At 49.9% G+C, this 13,999-nt stretch overlaps 1 protein-coding gene across 1 annotated transcript; it reads left to right on the forward strand.

The window, feature by feature from the left end:
• The first annotated feature begins 917 nt into the window (after positions 1-917).
• UBE2V1 (ubiquitin conjugating enzyme E2 V1) lies at positions 918-12,988 on the forward strand. Its single transcript, XM_005492016.4, has 4 exons — positions 918-1,076; positions 8,923-9,071; positions 10,948-11,073; positions 11,362-12,988. Exons 1-4 carry the CDS (start codon positions 1,055-1,057, stop codon positions 11,506-11,508), a joined length of 444 nt encoding a protein of 147 aa, XP_005492073.1. The 5' UTR covers positions 918-1,054; the 3' UTR covers positions 11,509-12,988.
• Positions 12,989-13,999: the final 1,011 nt, after the last annotated feature.

Raw genomic sequence — 13,999 nt, forward strand, 5'->3', positions numbered from 1 at the left:
ATTCCCTGCACGCATCCCTGGAGCAGGGGTGATTCCCTGCACACATCCCAGGAGCAGGGGTGATCCCTCACATGCAGCACTGTGGCACTGCAGAAGCCTCCCAGGCAGAGCAGTCTGGGGACACTGAGCTGTAGTAAACTGAGGAGAATTAAGCAGGGTGCCTCACGGTCCCACTGGAGGCGTTGGCTCAGGTGTGCTGCCTGTCCCTGCGATCCTCCTGGCTCAGCAGTGTGGAAGCTGGAGGGGAGTGCTGGTTGGCAGCTGTGCACTGGGTGCTCACCATGCACCCCAAGCAGCCCCATGCTGCAGGGGCAGTGGGCGCTGCAGTGCTGCCCAGGCCGGGCTCTGGGGCCCCCTGGCTGCTTCTCCTGCTGCCTTGCCTTCCCTTCCCTTCCCTTCCCTTCCCTTCCCTTCCCTTCCCTTCCCTTCCCTTCCCTTCCCTTTCCTTTCCTTTCCTTTCCTTCCCGCTGCCTTGGCCGGGCCGTGCAGTGAAGTGTGCCCGGGTAAATAAACGCAGCGGTGCTGTTCTACAGCAGCTTCCAGGAACAATCGATGGCCCCGTCCCTGCTCGAGGCTGAGGCTGGGAGGGCTCGCTGCACAGTGGGGCTGGAGCTGCCGTGGGTTTCCAGAACGATTTACTTCGTGATTATTCCGGCTGTTCTTAGGGGCTCTTTTGGGGCTCGGTTTTCTGAGCGTGTGGTGCAAAGCGAAGTGAAGCAGAACTCATTTCCTTCCCGTTTCTTTTAACTTTTTTTCCGTATCGTGCCGGAAGGGAGCGGGCTGGGGGAAGCTGGGCCGGAATGTAAGGGGGGGGGGTGTGGCACGCCCGCCATGGCGCTGGTGTCCCTGTGTCCCTGAGCCCCGGGGCTGCACAGAGCGGCGATAACGCCCGCCCGCGCCGCGGAGCCACGGGAGCGCCGCCCGTGCACCACGGAGCTCTGCGCGGGCCCGCCCCGCCGCGAGCTCCCCTTAGCGCGCCCGCCCGCGCCCGTGGCCGCAGTTCCCGCGTTGCGGTGACGTCAGGCGGGGGCGGGGCCGGCGGCGGCGGCGCAAGATGGCGGCGACCACGGGCGCGGGTGAGCGGGGCCGGGCCGGGCGGCGGGGCCGCGCCGGGGCCGCCTCGTCCCGGGGCACCCGCGGGGCCGCGGCCGGGGACGGCGGGGCGGGAGGCGCCCGGCGGAGGGGCGGCCACGGCCGGGGGGAGGGGGCGGCGGCGCGGCCCGAGCGGGGCCCGGTGGGGCGGGGGTGGAGCCGGAGCCGTCTCCGCTCCCGTCCGCGGGTCCCGGCGGGCCCGTCCGCGCCTTCCCGGGGCTGCCGAGGGCCCGCGGTGGGAGCGGCCCCGGTGCGGCTCCGGAGGTAGCGGGGGCCCTGCCGGACTCGTGTCCCGGCGCGCCGGAACCGGGCCGGGCGGGCCGCAGCCCGTGGCGGGGCCGGGCCCGGAGCCCCGGCCGCCGTTCGGGCTCTTGCCCTGCCCTGCTCCTCTCCCGGCCCGGTCCGTGTGGCCAGGGCGGGCCGGGGCTCTCCTGCCCGCGGTCCCCAGGCTGTGGCCGCGTTCCGTGGCTGAAATCGGTGCTTTAGGAGCCCTTTTGGCCGCTGGCCTGTGTGTGCTCCGCGGGAAGCGTGCAGCTCCCGTGCCGCGGCAGGACGCGTGGGCTCCAGAAGCACTGAATTGTCTGTTCCTTCAAACCTGCTCCACGCCAGCTTTGAGTACTTACACACACTCTCCCTTTGCATTTATCGTTACATATTAAACAAAAATACTGCCACTAGATTTGGAGTGAGGGTTTTTTCTGTTGACATCCTCTAATGAACTTCAGCAGATCTAGTAAAAGAGTCACTTCTGTTGAGGCAGTTTCATTTTCCTGTTTTCCCAGTCCATGGAGGGTTTCACATGTGCCCCTGTAGTGCTTGTTTCAAATTGCACCCTCCAAAGTTGGACTGTGCTCACCAGAATGTGGCTGGTGGGGATACAATAGCAATATTTTGGACTTCTTTTTATACAGATAGTTCTCTGTCAATGACCGCTCATTGGATTTTAAGGATAACCATCACAAGGCACATAATTCATATTGATCAATTAATAAAAACTCGATGAAGTGCAGTGGTTGCTGTCCTGAGAGCTGGGTTGCAGGTCTGTGTTTGAACGTGTGAGGTGTTGAATAAAGACACAGGAGCTGTAGCTTGGAGGAAGGGACCCCTCTTCCCCTGTTTGGTCACGTTCTCCTGCCTGCCCTGCATTCTCCGTGATCCTTTCAAGACTTTGCACTTTGTGTTTGGCTGGAAGAACCAGGCAAATGCTTTCCTTTCCAAGCCGGGGCAGCTCTGTGAGAGAGCTGTTAGGTGCTCATGGAGGGGCAGGTGTGGGACGGGGCTGGGCTGCAGGGCCAGCCTTTGGGACAGGCTGTGGTTAGCCAGCACCTGCTGGCCACCTTGTGCCTGCTGCATTGTTCCCTGTCCCTGGGTGTGTGACAGGGTTTGTTCCCAGCTGTCTCGTGTCCCCCGTGCTGGCAGCAGGGCCGCAGTGTGGGCACACAGCTGCTCTGGGTGACTTACAGAGCCGTGCTGCAGGAGCACTGCATGTCTGCAGCAAACCCTGCTCTGTCTGGAGCTCAGGGGCTGCTCTCAGAGCACTCTGCAGTGCTGGGCGAGGACAGACAGACAGACAGACAGACAGCCTCCCGTGCTGGTGGCAAGGGCAGCCCGGGAGCTGGCAGTGGCACTGCAGTGCAGCTCTGTGGGTCCCTGCAGGGCAGGCATGGCCTGGCACAGCCTGGGGGCTGCAGGTGAGCCCTCCCTGGGGGCTTGGGAACGTGCCTCAGGCCTGCCCGCACTCATCTGGGGAGAACAGAGTGCTACAACTGGATTTGTGCAGTCTTAATGTGTTTGTATTTGTCTGTAAAGCACTGGCATATTTGTGATATCTTGAGTTTGTGGTGATTTAGCAACGGAGCCTAAACACGTATTGAAGATGAAAAATGCTTATCTGTCTTCAAAAGCAGCTACTGACCCACAGGAAGAAGTGGTAACAAATGTCCCTGTAACCTAAAAATGTCATAGGGCTGGTCCTGGCAATTAGACAGGTAGATAGATTAGATATTTGTATGTATCTAGCAGGTAGAAGTTATTAACAGGGGGAAAAACCCAACCCTCAGCCTGGAAGGATGTTAGGGTGTAGGGTCCATCTGTACCACTGACAGAGAGGAATCCTGTGCTGCTGATGGTGTGGGTTTCCCACACACCCCATTACATATGAATAAAGAGTTGGCTTTAATGGCTTTAAATGGCTTTAATGAGGGTGTTTATAGGAGGCTCCACTCTGTGTGTCCATCCCACAGACTGAGGTGTCCTGCAGGAATGCCCAGCTGCCAGAGGTGATCCAGCAGGAATCCAGGGGTTCCTCAGGGGCTCTGCACTGGCTGGGCTGCACTTACACCACGGTGCTGAACTGCAGGTTTGGGTTTTGCAGTGAGTCAAACCCAGCTGTGCTTCTGGGGGATGGTGTTTCTGTAGCTTTCACCCTGGGAAGGGTTTAATGACCTCACTTAACCCACTTTCACAGTTCAGTGTAGTGGGTCTGTTGCAGGGCTGTGTTTACCAACAGCCTGGGAGTGCTGAGGAGTAAAATGGTCTGCCCAGATCTAAGTTTTTCCAGGTCTGAGGAGGGTGGAGAGCTGCACAAAAACCAGTCCTTGGGTGTATGGCTGTGGCAGTGCTGGTACGTGTGGCTTAATGCTCCTAACAGGGGAGAGCAGACAGTGGGGTTAGTGCAGTGCATTGGAAGTGTCGGTAAGTCTGAAACATTGGGGTTAGTGCAGTGCATTAAAAGTGTCTGTTTGTAAGCCTGAAACGTCGCTGTGCGCTCCAAGGGATGCTGTGAGGAGCACAGGAGAGGGGCAGTGGCAGTGTTGCACAGTACAGGTGTACCTGCCCTGCAGGTGCCCCTCGGTGGCTCCTTGGAGTGACAGCAGTCATCCTCATCTCAGAGGAAGCATTGCCAGCACCAGGGGCTCTTTAGAACTCTTAAGTGAAAGGCTCGAGGGTAGGGGAAAAGTAACTGAAGAGAAAATATCTTGGTACCTGTCTGCATCATCAGAGTGGAAATTGTGACTGTAAAGACAGTGCAAGAAACCCAAAGTTCCTGTCTCCTGAAAGCTTTTGTGACAATTGCTGAAAGCCTTTTGTTTGGTTTTAAGTATTCCATCGCTTCAGAAACTGTATATACCGTTGTGACAAGGAATGGCTTGTGTATTTTTTACTGTCCCAGTGCTGCCAGGATTAGCTGTCCAATTCATTATCTGCAGTCAATGCAAAGACATGAAACACAGGCTGGAAAGGATGTAATTAAGGCTGAGTATCAAATACACAGAAACAAGCAACAGAAAGCATTTTAATATATTGAGCAACAGAGGTGTTTAAAGCTGTTGGATTTCAGCTCACTCGAGTTACAGTAAATCAGGAACTAGTATAGAAAGCAGAGTTTAAATTGTCCAGAAAGGCCAGATTGATAAGTTGCTTGTTACAATGAAGATGTGGAAAAACCTTCAGTAAAAGACAGTTCCTCTCCTCAGAGCCCCATTTTCTGGGTGCTTTGCTGAGGTGTGCTGTGCCCCTGCCTGTGCTTTAGTCCTGAAGGGAAATGCTTGTAATTCGATCTCACTTTAGGAAGGAGAGAGACAGGTTGTTGAAGTTTCTGAGGTGTGTTTTTTTGTTCTGCTGCCACTGCTCAGAAGGACTGGAGGAGAGGATCTCCCCCAGGCACATGGGCTGCCTGCTTTCACAGTGCTGTTCTCAGCCTCACAGGGTGTCCGGATGGGAAATGGCTTTGGCTATGTAACTGAGCAAAATGGAGATGGAAAAGTGAGTAAGAGGAGAAAAATCTCGGCCTGATAAGATCACTCTTAAACTTGTTGCAAGACACATTCAGTTGTGTATCTGTATCTTTAGTAGCGCTGCATGAAAAGGTAAATCTGAGAATGCTTTAAGATCTTTAGAAGTCCATGCTGGCATTGCCCTGTCATTCAGGGTAATTCTGTTTTTCCTTTAGTGGGACTCTGACCACGTCACCCAGTCAGTACAGTTACGATTTAGCTTTCACTGGTTTGTTGTAGTGATTAATGGTGGATATCTCCTTTTGCTCTGAAGTAGGTTTTCAGTTCCATTTCTGGGAGTATTTCTGTGAGGTTAGGCAAGCTCCAAGTGAAGCAGTTACTGAGATATTACTGTATTTATGTTTCAAATGAAGCTGCTGTTTGAGTCATCTTGAACTGTAGTGAAGGCTAAATTACAATGCATAGCTGAAAGTACTTTAGACAAGCTGATTACTTTTTAATTACCTCTCACTTTATTTAGGCTTTGTTGTGTTAACTGAAGAGCTCTTAGAAAACCAGGCTGGTTTGGTTAGTGCCAAGGAAGTCTCCATTGCTACACTGAGAGGGTTGTGCAAGGTATTTATTGGGAGGTGGGAGGAGGAACCCCCAGAGACTCCTGGTGCTGTCAGGGGGCACAGGACATCTGACTGCAGCTGCCATGCTTCAGCATGGACATTACTGGCAAATACTGTGTGTGTCTGGGACGGATCTGGCCACTTCTAGGAATCTTGGTGGCAGCAAGCACGATGGTGATGTGTTTGTGTATGATCACAAGTGATAAAGTTCCTGTGAGGTTTGGGTCCCAGCAGGATGTGGTGGCAGACCATGAGTGCTCCAGGCCCCTGCAAATGAGGAGGAGATGGGGTTGCCTTAATGGCCTGGTGCCTCTTTCCAGGCTGACCAGAAGGGTGAATCTGGTCTTTATTCTGCCTTGCTTAAGGGAAGTTTATTTATATAAAGCCTTTATGGTCATATAGGCATAATATTTTATATTAATATGTGTGATTCTCTTTCTGTTGAATGAACTTCCTGAGAATGTGTCAGGGAGGGAGCTGAATTGTACCTTCTGTGGTAGCTGTGGTGATGGTCCTTCATGTTACACCCTGAGCTTTAGAATAGGGGTAACACATGTTAAAAAGCAGCAATGCTGTGTGACAAGGTAATTTCTTGTAAAATCACCAGTTATCTGCCATGACCATGTTATTTTCCGTGCAGTGCATAAAGCTCCAGTGTGTGTCCTTGCCACGATGGCCCTGCAGAGCTCCTAGAGCAGCTCCTGTGAGTGGGCACTCGCTGCTGTGAGCCATTTCCGTGTGCCAGCAGTCCTGCTCACTGGGACTCGCCAGCTCTCCGGAGACCTCGCACTTCCACAGAATCTGAAATCCTCTGTGACTCTTTTATGGCTCTGATTCATGCTGCATTCATGCTGAATCAGAGCAGCTGGATCTGGGGAGAGCTCAGCAATTAAGTTGCCTTCTCTTCCCGTAAGGTTGTAAAGCCAAGCCCAGCTCTGGGTAGCAGTGTGAGAACTAAGGCTGCCTTTCAGTCCTGCTTGTGGCTGCTCACATATGTACGTGGTGATGTCATTTTTAATTACACGCTCACTTAAAGATTCCTGCCTGGCTCAGTGAGCAGGGTGTGATGCTCAGAGGGATCACTCAGAGTTGATGCTCAGAGGAAGGGTGGATGGGCAATACTTTTTGCTTTCTTCTTTGCTGTGTGGCCTGTGTCTGCCCTAAAGCTGATTGCTCCTGGGTTATTTAGCTTGGTCTCAGTAAATACCTGTCAATTGTCTTTGCACCACTGATAACCATGAAGTGATATGATTAAGGAGCGAGGCGCAGACTGAGATGATGCCTGTTAAGTATTGTGATGTTGTGGTGTGGAAGTGAGAGCGTTCTTTGGCATCCATGTGACTCCAGATGAGTCTTCCCCTGGCTCCAGCTGATGGCTGCTGTGGCTGGGGTTCTGATAACAGCCACAGGCTTTCCTCTGTGGCACCCCCTGCCCTGGGGAAGAGCTGCTGGGCCCCTCCAGAATGACCTGCTGTTTGCCCCTCTCCCCTGGCCCTCTTTCCCCAGGGCACCAGCACGCAGGGCTGCAGCCCAGACAGCAGCCTAGCTGTGAGTCATTCCCCATCAGCAGCTCTCCCTGCATCCACTGCAGCAAAAATCGGGAAATAGGTGAGCTGTGTGCAGGCAGAGGTTGCACCTTGTCCTTCAGCTCGTGCTCCGTGGCTCGTGTCCCCCAGCTCTTATCCCAGGTGTGGGAGCTGGGCTGCTCTGCCTCCCCAAAGCACAGCACAGAGGGCGTTGGGATACAATTACAAACGGGTGGCTCTGTCATGGCTCACGTGTGACTGGCAGACTTGAGCCCTTGTGTCTGGGACACACAGGATACACACTGCACAACTTAAACGTTTTGTGGGAGAGTAAATGTGGAGTTAGTCGTGCAGGGGATGTGGCAGTGGTGCCCAGGAGGTCCCATTGCCACCCAGGGTCTGGGGCTCGGGCAGTCTCATGGCAATGGCTTTAGTGGCCCCAGCTGACTCATTTCCTTTCACAGCCAGGAGTTGTGCTGCTCAGCAGCCATGGAAACAGCAGGGTCTGGCTGGGAGGGGATTTGGCAGGGAGCTGTGCTCAGCAGCCCCCGGGTGCGAGGTCTGTTCTGGCAGCGCAGGGCTGGTGTCTGCTGGATGAGTTCTGTGCTGCTGCTGCAGCTGGGACCGAGCCCTGCTGCCCGGGATGTTCTTGGATGTGAGCACCTTACATGGGTATCCACTTCCTTTAGTTACTTGCTGCTTTGGTTTCTTTGATGCATGCTTTGTAGGGAATGAAATTTGGACACCTCTGATTATGCAGCAAAATCATCTCTGCCACTACATTTCCTTAGATCGTTAATATATTTAAAGGAGAGTTTAAAACTACCAGATCCTCTGTATTCAGTGCATGGCCAAGGAGTGCTCCTGGGCCGCAGGTGGATCTCTGCTTCCCCAGGGGCATCTCTGCCCATCCTTCCCTGGCCTTGCTGAGTGCACAGCTGTTCTCCGGCACAGTCTCACTCTCTCTCCAGCTGCTCCTGTGCAGTAACTTTGTCCCTTCCCAAGCACTGTATCGCAGCAGTGCTGATGTCCTGGGCCTTGGCCAGCAGTGGATCCGTCCTGGAGCTGCCCAGGATTGGCTCCAGCACAAGGGGGGAGCTTCCAGCAGCTTCTGCCAGGAGGCAGCTCTGGAGCCCCCCACCACCCACAGCGGGGGCACAGACCCCAGCTGAGGAGCAGCAGTGCTCAAGTGCAGTTCCCCGTGGTGCCTGGGGTGCAGATACCTTGAAGAGCAGTGACACCCACTGTGGCCTCAGTTCAGAGTCCTCCTTCACCACGGGCTTGGTGTGTGACCTTGGCTGTGCCACCAAAGCTCTCTGGGCCATTGTTTTCCATTCATGTAATGGGGAGAAGGAAACCTCCCTGGTTTGCTGTCTGCTTTGAGGAGAAATGTGCCAGCAATTACAAAGTGCTGAAATTCCTTGGTGGTGCAGGTCACAAGTACAAAGGATGCTATTGCTGCTGACAAAGCCCACTTCAATTAACTTCAGATTAACCTACTAATGTTATGAAAGAGTTTTATTTGCTTTGAAAGGTATTTTTAAAGCTCTGAGTGAGTCAACTGCTGTCAAGCCTCTCATGGTGTCATTTTGTAGAAACTTCTAAATTTTTATACTATAAATCATAGAGACAAGTGCTAATTAGAGCTCCACAATACTGCGTCTACCTTTGAGGGAACAGAGATTTCCTTTCATTTTACTGCCTGTTGTAACATGTGGCCTGTCAGCCTTCTGGAATGTTTATTTGGGGATACCTTGATTCTGCTTGTAAAATCCAAGCTAAATATGGGAATAGCTTTTTTGTAACGTTGAAATATTGTCATTCACAAAGTGGTATTTTCATGGTTTTGCCCAAAATGTGATCTGTAGAATGATCAGAAGTATCAGGGAAATTACTCCAGCTTTTTTTCTTTACAAGATTTCTCAACTGAAAGTATTTTTCTGATTGTTTCAGGAGTAAAAGTTCCTCGTAATTTTCGTCTTTTGGAAGAACTTGAAGAAGGTCAGAAGGGAGTAGGGGATGGAACAGTTAGCTGGGGCCTTGAAGATGATGAAGATATGACACTTACGAGATGGACAGGAATGATTATTGGGCCTCCAAGAGTAAGTATCCACTTAAATACTAAAATAGTACTGTTACATTTTTTCCCCTTCTCCTAACTTCACTACTGAAGTCAACAATAAACAAAAGGCAAATGAGTGAAAAAACACTTTAGGAAGTGATTTATGTTGAAGTTCTTTATAATAATGGGTTTCATGTGTCTATATGGCTTTTTGCTTATAATTTGAAACATTTTGGTGCCTTTCTCTGGTTAGTTCTGTTACTTGTCTGCTTTATATTTGCAGATTCAGTAAGACATAACTTTCAAGATCCCAGAATTCTAACATGCTGAAGCCTTGAATCCAGCAAGGTTCAGAACCCCTCAGCCAGTGAGGTTCCAAAGGGAGCTGCTGCAGGTGCCAGGGGATGCTCTGTGCTGGTTTTTCTGCTGCTCCTGTTCACTTTGTGGGGTGCTGTTTATTGCAGCAGCACTGACAGCTCTTGTAGAATTTCAGCTGACTGAGGAAACTCAAATTTTAGTGTTTTCAGTCTCTTCTCTGAATGTCCTCTCCCAAAGCAGCATCTAATCATGCAGCTGGTCTTTGTTTGAGTGTTGTTGTATTCCCAGCCCCACTGAACTGTGGGTTTACACTCTAGTAGTGACCTTGAGGACTTCATTGTGTGCCTGTGTTCTAAAACCAGAACTTGTCTGTTGTCTCCAGTTTCACTGTTGTTTCCGTAATGTCCTTTGATGGAGTGCAGGTAGCCAATTCTCCTTCCTGCAATGGCAGATGTCTTCTACAGCTGGCCTCAGTATCATTTCTCAGTAATTCCAGGGGTCATTATATGAAAATCTTCACAGACCTTTAATCATGTTCCTGCTCTCTGTTCCCATTCTGTCAGTTGCCTCTTCTGACACACAGAGAGGTTATACAAGAACATGTATTATGAAGGCATTATACATGCAGTGTTTTCTGTCTCACCCAGAAGTGTTGTTTACTGTTGTCTGCCTTTGCTAATCTCTCCCCAGTCACGAGCATTTCATTTGTTTATGATGTACCCAAATTGTTTTCTAGAACAGCATTTGATTTTAGAACATTAGGAAAGTGCTAATGAGCCTGCATTAAGGCTGTGAAGAAAGCTCACTGTGTGCTTAGGGTTTATGGAAAATTTAAACAACCTTGAAATCTAATTTAGAAAATTAAATAGGAATTGAAATGTGCAAACAGGAGCGTGCAGCCTTGCCAGCAGTGATGGAAGTTTGCAGGTCTTGTCGTGCTGCAAACCAAGGGCCATCACAGCAGAGGAGTCAGCTCTGCCTCTCCTGTTTTCCTGACACACTTAGGAATACAGATCTTCTTGCCAGATATGTTGGGACTTCTTTTGAGCTTCCTGCTTAAAGGCAGCAGATTGTATTGGGAGAGATCCTGGGGACTTGCAGCCATTCTTGTTTGCTGTCGTCCTTTTAACACTGCTCAGATATTTTGGTTCTTGGTAGGATGTGGGAACACTGGCTGGGACAAAAGCGAAGTCCTGTTTCCCTCTGGGTGGAAGGCAGTAGCAGATGGGAGGATGTTGTGCTGGATTGCAGTGGGGAAATGGAGCAGCTGTGCAGAGCTGAGTTTGTAAGTGCTGCTGGCCCGAGCTGCCCTGCAGGGTGTGAGGGATGTCCCACACATCAAGGGCAGGAGTCACCTTGCTGGCAGGGGCACTGGCAGAGCTGCACCCACACCTGCCCCACGCACCCAGACCAGCAGAACTGTTACCTGCAGGAACATTTGATACTCTGAGAAATGAACTCCAAACAGGGAGCCAGCACAGTATCCTCATGGCTGCCCGCACTTTGGTAGCTCCCATGTTCCTAAAGTTGCCACTGCTTTGACCAAATGCTTATTGAACTGCCTGATGTAATTGTTTCCCCCTTTCTTTTCCCCTCAGACAATTTATGAAAACAGAATATACAGCCTTAAAATAGAATGTGGGCCTAAGTATCCAGAAGCACCTCCATTTGTAAGATTTGTAACAAAAATTAATATGAATGGAGTAAATAGTTCTAATGGAGTGGTAAGTTTTTCGCTTTTATTCATTTTAATGTTGGGTTTTTGTGCAGTTCCAAAGCTTTGCTTATACTTGTGGCTTGCCTAGCTCCTCATTGCTTGTGATGCCCTTTGTTGGAGGAGGAAAGGGGGTAGAAGGGAAGCGAACAAGTGGAGATTTATTATGCTTTTAGGAAGACACTTGCTTTTGATTTTTCCCACTCAGATTTCATGTGGGACCTTCATTGGGGGTGGGGGGAGTTATGTGTAACCAGTGCACCAATTCTGACAGGAATGGTCTTTTTGTCTGTTTTAGGTGGACCCCAGAGCCATATCAGTCCTAGCAAAATGGCAGAATTCTTATAGTATCAAAGTTGTTCTGCAAGAGCTTCGGCGTCTAATGATGTCTAAAGAAAATATGAAACTTCCTCAGCCACCTGAAGGACAATGTTACAGCAATTAATTAAAAAAAAAAAACCAACATGCCCCCCCTTATTCAATTTAAGCTGTCTTCATTTTCCACAGTAGTAAATTTTCTAGATGCATCTTGTAGACCTCAAAATACTGGAAAGGAAGTTCCCATTCAAAGGAAGTTTTTCTTGAGATACTGTAAATGATACTAATTTTTTTTTTTTCATTTGAAATATAAGTTGTGCTATAACAAATAATCCTGTCGTGTAACCACTGTCCACATAGCTGAACTTCTGGTATCAGGAAAAGTCTATTTAAATTTATTACTGTCAAGACCAGTGTGGCACATCCAACTTAACTGTGAAAGGATCCATCCCACAATCACCTTGCTGTGTGTCTGGCCTGGGTTATTTTTTTCTTTCTCTGTCTTTTGCAATAGAGTCGAAGCTCAGGGCTATTTATTAGAGTAGACACAAAGGTTTTTGCTTCCAGTACTACACTGGGCTGTATGGACTACTACTGGGGATGTGTGCTAACCTCAGTCATCCCTCCCTTTGTGCTCGCTCTAGTAAAGGCTGAATGTGACTGTGGTCGTTTTTGGGTTTTTATTGTTTTTTTTAAATGCCCTGATAATCTGGGCCAAGCTTTCCTTCTTTCCTTTGGCCAAGGCATAGATTGTATTTCTCTTCCTGGTCTCCCTCACCAGTGATGTGAGCTTTGGGTGAGGGATTCAGGGTTCTTTTTATCTCTTCCCTCTTCCCCTCTTTTTAGTGGGGGTGCTGCTTTCTTTTTGCCCCTTTTGGTGACTCTTCTCGCCCCTGGCCCAGGGGTGAGCCTCGGGGCAATAACTTGACCTGTTCCCTCCTGCTTTTCGTTTTGGTTTTGCAACAAATTTAGTCTTCACCAGCCTGGGAAACAAGAGTATCTGTTCTGCTGGCAAGCGTGGGTTTTCCCTTCCCTCCAGCACTGCTGCCACACCGCCAAGCTGGCCACGGCCGTGCTCTTAGATAGGCTTTGACGTGGGGAAAAGAGCAGTAATTTACCAGGATTGCCCAAACTTCTGCTGCCAAACCTCAGTGGGGGACACTGCACCCAGAGGTTCTGAACACGCTCCAGGTACCCTCGAATCACTGTGCTTTGGTGCTTTGGATTGACCCGAGAATGTCCATTAACAAAACGTTGCACTTGCGTTTGCCCCTCCTAAAGATGTAACAACCACAGACAAATCAAATCCGGGTGGTAGATTTCATTAGGGCTCTGTAAGTCTTAGAAATCTCTTCAGTGAAGGTTTTGGGGAAGCGGTGGCACAGCAGATTAAGGACCTTGATTGGCTTTGCATCCTGGCAAATCACTGCCTTTTCTGGTTTACTCTTCCGGACCACTAACTGCTGCAATGTGGATGCAAGCTTACAGGAAACCAACCTAGTGTGTCCTAAGTTTTATGAAAAATTCAGTGTTTGTGTAAAAAAAAAAATAAAAGAAAAAATAAGGAAAAAAGAAAAAAGTAAAAATAAACACATTTTAAAGCAGCAGCTGTCAAGTCAATGAACAATTGATGTTTCCATTAACTTCTGAGGAAAATATTAGTTGTAAGGATTTAACATCCTCTGTACTGAAAGTTTAACATAACAGTATTCCATAAGCAGCCTTTTTATTGTATCAGACCATTGCCTGATTTTAATATAATAAAAAGTGTGCATTAATATTAGAAGGCTTTAATTGTATTTATGTTTAAAATTTTGATCCCTTATGGAATTCTTGATTTGTTGGAAGTACCTTCCTGCAGATCAGGTTTAGCTGACAGACTGTAAACTGGCGGTGAAAGGCAATTGTCTCTATCCAGCTGCTGCTGCTGCTGTGCCAAGGAGCATCTGTAGTTTTGGTGTAAGCCTCAGGCTGCCCCTCGGGCCCTTGGTAGCATCAGGCGAGGCCCAGGGGCTGCCAGGGGCTCCGAGGAGATGGAATCCCTCTGCAGCTGCACGGTACACTGCCTGTCAAGGTCAAGGGGTATTTCACAACCTGACATTCCCAGTGTTTTCCTCAGATAGTGAAGAGTGTCTGCCTGCAACATGCCCTGCAACAAGCTGAGCTTCCCTCCCAGTCTGGGTTAAAACAAGGCTGTGGAATGTTGGCCTTTTCCCAGTGTGAAGTGTCTGGAGATTGCTGGAAGGTCCTGGTGCGTTCGCGGCGCAAGGTTCTTCCTGGGCTGGGGATGGAACAGGGAATGGCCTTGAGATGCTCTGTGACACTGGCTGCTGGTGTCTGGGCTGGAATGAGCACTGCTGGCTCCTGGGGAGACAATGGGACCAATACTGTGCGTGTGTTTATTTCAAATAGCTTGGTGTCACAGGTGGTAAATGGGCATTGAACAATGTGATCATTACAGTGGGCTGCTTGATTGTCTCTTTTTCAGAGTGCCCATGCCCTCCTTGCGAGGTTGTGGTTGGTGTATGTTTGGGACCTCCCTGAACCTTCTTACTTCAAGTAATGGTTTTAAAGCCGTGAAATCGTCGTGTTTGCTTTGCAAGCTGTACAGGTGAGAG

This window comes from Zonotrichia albicollis, chromosome 17 (assembly GCF_047830755.1).
Source record: "Zonotrichia albicollis isolate bZonAlb1 chromosome 17, bZonAlb1.hap1, whole genome shotgun sequence".
NCBI lineage: Eukaryota > Metazoa > Chordata > Aves > Passeriformes > Passerellidae > Zonotrichia > Zonotrichia albicollis.